The sequence below is a fragment of the Artemia sp. Qi Xiang Cuo genome, chromosome 10, assembly GCF_049724085.1.
Source record: "Artemia sp. Qi Xiang Cuo chromosome 10, ASM4972408v1, whole genome shotgun sequence".
Taxonomy (NCBI): domain Eukaryota; kingdom Metazoa; phylum Arthropoda; class Branchiopoda; order Anostraca; family Artemiidae; genus Artemia; species Artemia sp. Qi Xiang Cuo.
The window spans coordinates 35,020,081-35,031,146 of NC_142803.1; the positions used below are offsets into that span (position 1 = coordinate 35,020,081).

Here is an 11,066-nt window from a genome sequence, read left to right on the forward strand (position 1 = left end):
TCAAATTCAATTATCAACTGTTCAGCTTCAAGTACAACAAAAACTGAAAAAGAATATGACTTATTCAACTGAGTAGCCTACTCCCCAAGACAAATGAAGGATTTCCTGTAAAGGAAGGTCACAACATATCCCTTGCTCATTTCTTCCTTCACTTCACCTGCAAAGTATGTTTTCTTGTTCTTGCTGACAAATGCCACAAGAATGAAATCACCCACACTGATTTCATCCTTTTCAGTTGGAATGTCATCCATATCAGCATCAAGATCCAAGTCATCATCCTTAGACCATTTCTCTTTCACTATCAAAGCTTGCATCTGCTTTGGCAAAAAGTGCCCTTACTCTTTAATCTTTTTGCTTGATTTACTTGTGTTTCTCATCCCACTAAAAACAGCCTTCGCAATTTTTTCTTTCTTCTGAGCTGACAGTTCTTCAATCAAGTCATTTTTAACCAGTGTATCTGTGAGAACTTGAAATTTGCCCCTCTTTTGTTTGATTGCATCATATTTTTTTTGGTGGAGCTTTTGGATAGGGTCTTACTACTTCTGGACTAGTAGCAGCAGGCACCAATGCCACAGGAGCTTGAGAAATTGTCGGACACCCTAGTTCTGCCTCTGAGTGGCTTGAACTATCTTCTGCATCAAAAGTATCGGACACAGTTCTTCATGAGATATTGGATGGCTTGGGTCTGTTGGTAACATTAGCGGCTAGGAATTTCTCATCCCCAAACACATGGCAATCGCAGGGCCAGACTCCAGCAACCCTCAATCCAGAGGTGATATTTGTTGGAGTCAAAGCACAAAGAAAGGCAGTTCAAACTAATTCTGGAATGTCATAAATAGAAATGGGTTGTCCTGAATTCTTTGCCATCCATGCATCACAAGCAGCATTGTAGTATGACTTGAATGGGCCATAACAACTTCTGTCTAGTGGATGCAGTTTATGGCTTGTGTGGGGTGGGAAGGTCAATGCAATAATGTTTGACTTTTCCATAAGCTCAAGTGACTCAATGGTAATATGACTGGCATGATTGTCCATTAGAAGCAGCACTGGTCTGTCAACACTTGGCTTGCCATGGCGAATGAAGTACTCCAATGAAGTTCTCTCCAGGCATCCATCCTGAGGGGTGAGAAACACCCACACTCCATGGCAGAGATCCCTTCATCATATGTGGGAGATACTTTATCCTTGGGAAAATCATGAATGGTGGGATAACAGTACCTTGAGCTGGCACAGTTGTACACCTGGTAACTAGTATGTCTCTTCCTCCAGATGTAATTATGCCAACTTGTTTATTTCCGTTCTCAGCAACTATTTTTTTCAAATTCTGAACTGTAGTGGGGCTAGTCTTGTCTGGATTCCAAACATCACAAGCAGTAAAACTATGTTTATGCAACAGTTCCTCATATGTGTAAAAAAAAAAACATTGACTACAGGTTTGTTAAAAGCAGCTGCCCTTGCAATGCTTGTTGCTTCAGGAAATCTGAGAGAAACTGTTGGGCCATGCTGTCAGAAGGCCCAGAGCCACTCCTTACCAGTTCTTCTAGCTTCTTCCCAATGACAAATATCCTTACCGACTTTCTCTGAAAACTCAAATTCCAAGGTTCTGACTTCTTTTGGTGACAGTCTGTGGTGAAAATGGGATGCTCTGACAAGATATTGCTCAAGACTTTTCTCTTGTTCAGCTGTGAAAACTATGCATGTTTTATACCATGTCACAAACTGATCTAGCATAACATTACTAGCATTGGTTGCACTTGTACAACCTTCTTTAGAGAATTTCTGGGCATTGTGTTTTAGATTTGAGTGGGGGATACCTATCTCGCGTGCAATGGTGGCAAATTTTCCACCTTCCTGTACTTTTTGCAAAGCTTGTCTCATGACTTCTGGGGGAATGGTCCCATTTTCTTTTTCTATTGTAAGTCTGCATTTCTGTTGGATCTCACCTAGAAAGATGACATAATGATAACCACAAATAATGATAAAGATCTGTACTTACAGAAAAAATGTGAATTTTATTCTTTTAACAATGCACCTTCAAAGTGACCAACCTGACCCCCAAAAAACTGTCCAACCTGCCCCACACAGGATGCACAAACAAAAACACAGCTCCATGAAAAACTAATAATGTTGAGAACTTGCTTCCAAGCCTAAAAGGAAACCAATTAATAGGCTGCTCTATCCTGGAATCATTTCTGAGACTGGCCTTCTCATTCTCTCTCAAAACAACATTCAGTCTAGCAACAATTCTAAAAAAAACTCACCAGAAAAGAGAAAAGTTTTGTCCACTCTTTTCATGTGGAGACTACTGCTGTCATTTTTTCATGGCATGACTGCACTGTAATTCCTCATATTCAGTAGGAGTTTCCAATTTTATTTCCAACAGATGGCAGACAAATATACGAGTGTTCAACCTGCCCCTCTGATCAACCATCCCCACCTAGTTTATCTCTAACTTTGCAACATCCACATTCTAAAAACTTATTAACCACACTATCAGCACCTGAGGCCTTCTTATTTTAAATCCTTTTAGTACTGCCTCTAACTCTTCTTCAAAAGATTAATCTTCCTTCACTTCGAAATTGTCACAAACTTTTTATTCTTTTCTATCAAGAATAAACCTTATAAGGGTTTATCACATTCACAAAATGTTTGCCCATCTCTCTTGAACACTTTCCTAATTGATGCTTGTTTCTATCTTTAGCCAGGAAAAGCCCAGGACAGTCCCTATCAATTTTTGAACACTTGTTTTTCTCAGTTTCAATTTACAGTTATTCTTTCTGGCTGCATTTTTCAGATCTTCAGCAATTTTATCCATCCCCCCCTTACAACTCCTTAATTTAATACTTTCTGAAATCCCCTACATTCCCGTTACTCTTATTTGATCTGTCTCTCAAAAAACTCTTGTAAAAATGCCTCCTCTTTTCCACCAAACTTAAAGTAATTTTACTTAAATTCCTATTGGTGAGTTTAACTTTCTTCCCTAGGAAACCATCAACTACTTTACAAAGTATTGTGATGTAGCTGTCTGAATAGTCATGGCCAAAGGAAAAACACTGGGCCCTGTCAGGGTAGGTCAAGTATTAATGCATCTTTGCTAGTCTACAGTGTTTGTTCAAAAAGTATCTACCCATCATTTTGTGTGGGCAAATAAATGAATCTATGCAGGCAATATTTGGTGAATGTATGTAGACTGATGATGACTTGGAATGTGCGTCGCCACGCCAATTAATAAAACAGACCAGATGGCTCTCGAGTCTGTCCAAAGACGGGCGTCAAAATGCGTAAAGGGGCTCAGAGACAAAGAGTATGAATGCCGACTGCAGAGCCTCAAGCTACCAACTCTGACATACTGTCAGCGAAGAGGTGATATGATAATGACCTACAAACTGCTCAAGTCTGACGACAAGGACCTCTTTCAGCCTGCCCAGTTGTCAAGAACCAGGGGTCATTCAGCGAAGCTTTTCAGGCGTGCTAATACAAGGAAGAGGAACCATTTCTTCTCCAACCGCATCATAAGCCTCTGGAACGATCTGAGCAAAACGACAGTGAGTTCACCATCCATTGACAGTTTCAAAGCCAATCTTGATAAGGAATGGGAAACCAAACTATGGCTCATACAATGGGATGAAGCTGATGTCCCGCAGCCCTATCATCACTAACTGGCGTACACTGGACTCGTCCATATCGCTAGCAAGTGCAATTTAAGGTAATTTTTAAGGTAATGACTGAAGAAGTGTAAGTAAAAACTGTTGCATTTTATTTTTACACACTGACAGAAAAAAGGAACAAAGATACTGAATTAAATTTGTGTAAAGCTTGGTGATTCCCCAGTGAAAATGATCCACAACATCCAACAGGCCTTTGGGCACTAAGCAATGGGTACCCATTGCTTAGTGCAGTGACCTTAGTGAGGGCAGTGACCTTTGATGAACTTAAGAAAATTTTGTGTTATAAAGTGAAACCTTACAAAATCTCCTGCTTAAATGAAGCACAAAAAAACTGTTTTTAGCTTCAATACTTTGCCTAATCCCAATTCCTGAGATTTTGAAGATATGCAAACACATTTCCTAAATCTAAAAAAAAACATTGATATGGCTTAAAATTCTACTCAAATAACAGAAATTGTATTTTCAGAGAAAATGAAAGTGATAACTGAAAATTAAGGCAGAATTTAGGCCTTATATTTCAAATTTTCAATAGGTAATAGACCTGTCAAGTAGGCAAATTTCTAAGACTTGCAAATCAAAAGAAGGTTAATACAGAAGATTGGCAATACCTTGCCAGAGTATAGCCTACTTTTGGCCCTGGATACAGTGAAGAAAATTGCCATTTTAGCAGATTCAGGAATTGTAGTTATTAGGCTATTTTCCTCAGTCTTTATAGTGAGTTGTTATTTCAAAAAAAGTATGCAGGAGTTTTCAAAAAGATCTAGAAACCCTTCAGGAAGGATGTTGGTCTTGCTCTGCCATTATTTTTGAGGGGTTTTGGTTATTTTCAGAAATGGTCTTTAAATATTACCTAGTCTTTGTGATTTTATGCATTGATTAGGCTAACCAACCATAGCCTACTGAAATTCAAAAATATACTCTGGTAAATATTTACCAAATCATATTAGGCCTATTGACTTATGAATAAAGTGAATATACTGCTTGATTCCTTTTTTTATGCTCTTTCCAAATATAATACTCATTTTTGTTGGAAATGAATTTTACCCCCACCCCTATATACCAATTCAGGGTATATATTTGCAAATTAGGGGGTGGGGGTAAAGTTTAAAATTACCTCCCATTTACATCAGAAATACAATTTACCCCCCACCCCTAATGTGCAAATATATACCCTGCATTGGTATATAGGCTATAGGGGTGGGGGTAAAATTCATTTCCAACAAAAATGACTAGTCTATTATGTTTGGAAAGAGCATAAAAGAAGGCATCTAGTGGCATATTCACTTTATTCGTAAGTCAGTAATATGATTTGGTAAATATTTACCAATATTCTTAGACGGTAAAATTCTACTTTAGCTACTTTTGACTATCTTGGAAAGGGGTTAGGTTAAGAAAATGAAACTTTCAGGGATGGGTCTACAGGCTAAAGTATGTCATGGGAAGATATTTTGAAGTACCCACCTCCACTCCTTCTCCCTCTAGAGGGTCCAGATCTTTGATGACCTTTAAAAATCTATGTGTTATAGAAGTGAAACCTTGCAAAATAGATCTTCTGCTTAAATAAAGTACAACAAAATGGTTTTCAGCTTCACAACTTTGCTCAATCTCAATTTATAAGGTTTTAAAGATATGCAAATATATTTCCTAAATTTTGAAAATAAACTATTTATATGTCTTAAAATTCTGCTCAAATAACTGAAATTGCATTTTCACAGCTAAAGCCAGAGAAAAAGAAACTGATAACTGAAAATTAAGGTAAAATGTTGTTTTGTCAAAATTTCAATGGGTATTGACCTGTCATGTAGGTAAATTTCATGACCCTCTAGAGAGAGAAGGAGTGGAGGCAGGTCCTTCATAATACCTTCCCGGGACATGTTTTAGACAGTAGAACCATCCTTGAAAGTTTCATTTTCATTACATAAGCCCTTTCTAAGATAGCCAAAAGTAGCTAAAGTAGAATTTTACCCAAAAGTGAATACACCATTCAATGCCTTTTTTTATGCTGATTACAAATATAATAATCATTTCTATCGGAAATGAATTTCAGCTCCCCCCTATATATGCCAATTCATGGTTAGGTATAGCCTATATAGGGGGGGGGGGGCTGAAATTCATTTACGATAGAAATTCTTATTATATTAGTAATCAGCATAAAAAAAGGCATAAAATGGTGTATTCACTTTATTCCTAACTCAATAATATGATTTCGTAGAACTTTACCCCTAGGTTAGCCTATAGGCTAATTGACAAGAACAAGCTTATCTAAGCAATACCTTTTTCAAACAAAATTCCAAGTCACATTCACTATTCCCTTTCTTAAGCTCAAAACTCAGGAAAGGAAGTCTTGGAACATCTTCCATCACCAAGAATATGAATTACAATAGCCTGTTTGCTTGCTAGCCAGTTTCCCAGAGGATGATATATTCTCTTTCTTCTAGTAAATTACATCTGTGTTCAAGTTTAAGCCTAGTTTATTTTCCGTGATTTACCGCTTCAGACTTAAAGGGCTATGCACACGTAGCTGATTTCGGTTCGGCAACTGATTTCAGCAAAGATGTATTCCCCGTCAAAAGATTCTAATTAATGATGGTAAAAGGTGGGTCTGTGATGATTTTTCGGTGATTAATCATTATTAATTACGTTCTAGACGAAAAATGTACTAGGGCTTTAGAGCTTTAGGCATGTAATTAATCGTATTTAATAATTATCGTAAATTAATCGTAATTAATGATGATTAATCACCAAAACATTTCACTAAGCCCCGCCTCTTACCATCATTAATTATAATAACTCGACGTGGAACACACCCTTGCTGAAATCGGTTCCCGAAATCAAATACGTGGGTCTAGCCCTTTACGATTCATTTACGATAATCATTAAATACGATTAATTACATGCCTAAAGCTCTAAATCCCTAGTATATTCCTTGTCTAGAATGTAATTAATGATGATTAATCACCTAAGAACGTCACTAAGCCCCGCCTTTAAGTATCATTAATTAGAATCACCTGACGTGGAATACACTCTTGCTAAATCGGTTCTCGAAATCAGTTACATGTGCCTAGCCCTTTAATCAAACGAAGATTTAATCTAAACTAATCAATAATTTGTCAACTTGGAGAAGAAAATAATAATTGGAGAAATTAAAAAAAAGATCTTCCAAAATGTACTAGTTTATACTTATAAATATTAATTTTTCCTTTTGAAAGCACCGTTTTAATGCTGTTTGAAGAAATCATATTCTCGAATTTTTATTAGTTGATTAGCTATCAGTTTATAAAACGGCAAATGACTGCAAGAGTTCCAGTTTGGTTATTTTAGAGAATACAGAGACTAATATTAACGAAATAAATGGAACTAAAATGTTTTGAAAATAAAAATTTTAATATAATAGCTGCCAAAATGTAAACGCTTTAAGGAGAGATTGAAAACTTTTTTTTACTACCGCTGCAACTGCAATGATGATTTTTAGAATCCATTACTTGTTGTATCACAAAGAGTGACTTAATTTTCTTAAGCCTTATTTCTATGTATCGTTTTATGGAAAAACAAAATACAAATCGACCAATGAAACTGCGGAAAAAATGTTTATTTAATAGAGCATGGGAAAACTGGGTTTGTAATTTACTGCTTATTTGGACTTTTTCCCGTAAAAAGACAAAATGAAAACGCGGCTTTACACACTCAGTCAATTATCTGGACATGCAATGCAAACAGTAGTCCGTGCGATATTGCAGATTAAGCAGAGAACCAAGAGTGAGGCATCACCCATGTATAAGGGTTTAAAATATTGGTGCCACTATTCACACCCCGAATCAATTTTGACTCTGATATTATACTATAGATTACATAAAAAAAACATGTCTTTGTTAACCAAAAGTAAGGAGCAACATCAAAACTCAAAGCGATCAAAAATTATTCCGTATATGAAGGGGTTGCTCCCTATTTCTATACCTAGCTCTTCACAATAAAGCGTTTAGCACTTTTAAAAGAGCTTCCTATTTTAGTTAAACGGCCCTTGTGTTTCAACAGCCACTCTTAAAAAATTGGGACCATCAGTCAAACTTTAGCTTAAAGAGCAAGGTGTTGAGGAGGAGGGCAACCACTTCATATAGGAAATAATTTCTGTTGGTTTTGAATTTTAATGTTGCCCCTTATATTCAGTTTAAAAAAAAAATTATTTAATTTCTGGTCGTTTTTAAAATAATTCCGGTAAATCTGGCTCAACTTCCATGATATATTTCTCTCCCCTTCACGGGAATTCCCTTCGTGGAAATTTACAAACACGTCAAACACACCCCCTCCCTAAAATTCCCTCTAGACAGTTCCATCCTCGCTAAAAATTCCCCCTACTGTAAAATTTCTTGCGGACGACTTGACAAACTTTCATTTGGAAAAGACAATTCCCAATGGTTTCTTCAATTACTCCTAAAATCCCCCCTCCATGGAGTTTTTCCCAGGAATCCAAACACGCTGGATATAGCCCCAGGATAATTTTCCCGAAACATTCTCACATGTAAAATCAAATTCGCAAAGAGAAAGTATGAGAATTAAAAAAAAAATCTGTTTAAAAAAGTATAAGAATTCTGTCAAATCTCACAAGTATAAAATTTCCCATGTAAACCTCAACCCTGAAAGTTCCCCTTCCCAAGGAAAATTCCCCCAATGGAAACCAACCCCAAACATAAATTTCCCCCCCCCCGCCATAAAAATGTCTGTACACTTCCCAGTAACAAATACTAAACATAGACAATGGACAAATTTCATAACTTGCACGCACCTCCCCAAGGCTGTGGGGGGGGGGGGTATTTCAACTATACTGAACAAGTCGGCCATCTCGAAATTTTTTTAGGATATTTTTGGGGGAAAAGAGGCGTGTGAGGGGGTGCTAGTTGCCCTCGAACCTTTTTGGTCAGAGGCAACGCTAGTAAAGCCCATATGGCTCCAATGTTTTATTTATTTATTATTATTATTATTTTTTTTCCCAGAGGCACTTCATACGGAAGGGGTCGTCGTAGAAACTTCAAAGGGGGCTCATTTGATGTGAAATCGAGAGTTCTAGTGCCCTTTTTAATAGTCGAAAATTATTGGAGGGCAACTAGCCCCCCCCCCACGCCCATCATTCCCCCAAACACATCCAATCAAAATTTTGAGATAGCCATTTTGTTCAGCGTAGTTGATTTCCATACAGAAAATATCTTTTTGAGGAGGACACTCCCCCAAAACTCTCAGGGAAAGGGTTTTAGGTTATGCCCTAGGGATATATAAGGTTTTTATTTAAGGCGTTGTCGTAGAAACTTCAAAACAGGCTCATTCGATTGGAAATTCAAAGGGCTAGTGCCCTTTTTAATAGTCGAAAGTGATTTGACGGCAAATAACCCCCCTCTCACGCCCACCTTTTCCCTTTTTAATAGTCGAAAGTGATTGGAGGGCAACTAGCCCCACCCACGCCCATCATTCCCCCAAACAAATCCAATCAAAATTTTTAGATAGCCATTTTTTTCCGCGTAGTTGATTTTCAGATAGAAAATATATTTTTGAGGAGGACACTCCCCCACAACCCTCAGGGCAAGGGTTTTAAGTTATGTCCTGAAGGTATATACGGTTTTTATTTAAGGCGTTGTCGTAGAAACTTCAAAAAAGGCTCATTCGTTTGGAAATTCAAAGGGCTAGTGCCCTTTTTAATAGTCGAAAGTGATTTGACGGCAAATAACCCCCCTCTCACGCCCACCTTTTCCCCAAACACATCCAATCAAAATTTTGAGACAGCAATTTTATTAAACGTAGTTTCAAGTTCTGGAAGTTAGGTCTATGAGGATGGCAGATTCCCAACACTCCTCAGGGCAAGGGTTGTAAGTTGTGCCCTGGGGGCATATACGGTTTTGTATAGACAACATTGTCGTATAAACTTCAGAGAGGGTTCATTTGATTGGAAATTGAAAGTTCTAGTTCACTTTTTAAGCGTCAAAAGATATTGGAGGGTAACCAGATCCCCCCTAAACTCTATTTTATACCCCTTTGATATCATTTCTATACCCCTTAAAAATGAACACAATGCGATAAAAGTATAACTCAAAATAACATATATAGAATAATATATGCACATAACACGGAACAATTAATCAAAATTGTATATTATGAGTTGAGGCTCACCCAAATCATGGGCCAGGGGGCTCACCATTGCACAATCTATGAAATCAATCCTGCAATAACTAAAAATATAAAGTATTTTTGAGTATTTTAACGTCTTCCTAAACTCAAACGGTCCAACATTCTACATCCCAATGAGTCGGTGTAATCTCCAAAATCAGGATCGGAGGAGATGAGTGAAGTTCCACCCCGTATTGGATGAGTCTCCAACCTCAACCTCCCCCTCTTCTACTGTCTACGCTAAAGTTTCCTTCTTTATGCCATCTACGCTGCCCCCATCCCAAAGACTTTAATGAGGTAAAGTTTTGTATGGGAAGAACACGTAGTAAATTTATTATAATTATCGAATTATAAGGTTAAAATACATACTCTGCTATAGATGCAAAATTGCTTTGGCAAACAAAATCCTATTAAGGTCAATTCCAAACAGTCGTTATCTCTCTGTGTCAGCAAGTGAAATGGTCTAAACACCCTTATTGAAGCTATTTTCTCAATCCATTCATTGTTGTCAATTGCTGTCCACAAGTTATGCAAGCTGTCTATTGTTCATATATAAGGTTTTTAAGAAAGAAGTAATCGTATAGACTTAAAAAAAAGCCTCATTCAATTTAAATCGAAAGTTCTAGATCCGTTTTTTAAAGTCAAGAATAATCGGACAGTAGGCAGCCCCCCCCCCATGCCATAAAAACTTGAAGCTTTTTGCAATCAAAAACGAACAAAAATAATTAAAAAAAACTTTCTGAAAAAGAAGTTTTTCAAAAAAAGTAAAGGCCATTTTAAACTTGAGATCAGCAGATACAAATGCCTCTTAAAACTCAAGCTCAAAACGACCAGAAATTACGATTAAAGAATAAACGAAACCCAAAACGGACAGAAATTAGATAAACAATCATAGCAAAAAACATACAACAAGTAATACTATAAATGAATAAATAGATCTTAAAGCGAGTAATGATTAGATTGAATATGAAAATCAAGCTTAAAACGAAAATAAATATTTTGCTATTAAAGTATAAACGAAGCTTAAACTGAACAGAAATTAAACAAAAAATCAATGCGAACAAAAATACAATAGATATTAGTGTAAATGAATAAATAAATCTTAAAACAAGTGGAACTTAAATTGAGTATGCAAGTCAAGCTTGAATCGAATAAAAATAACTACAAACAAGAGTTTGGCTATTGCCTCACTGCAGAAGCCTAAAACCTACTGCGTCATTGGCGCTTTAGTGAAAACGAATTATATTA

The 11,066-nt window shown here is 36.8% G+C and overlaps 1 protein-coding gene and 1 pseudogene across 1 annotated transcript in view; both read right to left on the reverse strand.

The window, feature by feature from the left end:
* The window catches only part of mop (tyrosine-protein phosphatase non-receptor type protein myopic), a 100,336-nt gene extending 94,243 nt beyond the window's left edge, over nt 1-6,093 (reverse strand). The window contains exon 1 of the mRNA XM_089095376.1: nt 5,942-6,093. Within this exon, the coding sequence (XP_088951502.1) occupies nt 5,942-6,028 (87 nt within the window). The 5' untranslated portion in view covers nt 6,029-6,093. The remainder of the gene's footprint in view (nt 1-5,941) is intronic.
* On the reverse strand, nt 78-4,330 carry LOC148947700 (uncharacterized; annotated as a pseudogene).
* Nucleotides 6,094-11,066: the final 4,973 nt, after the last annotated feature.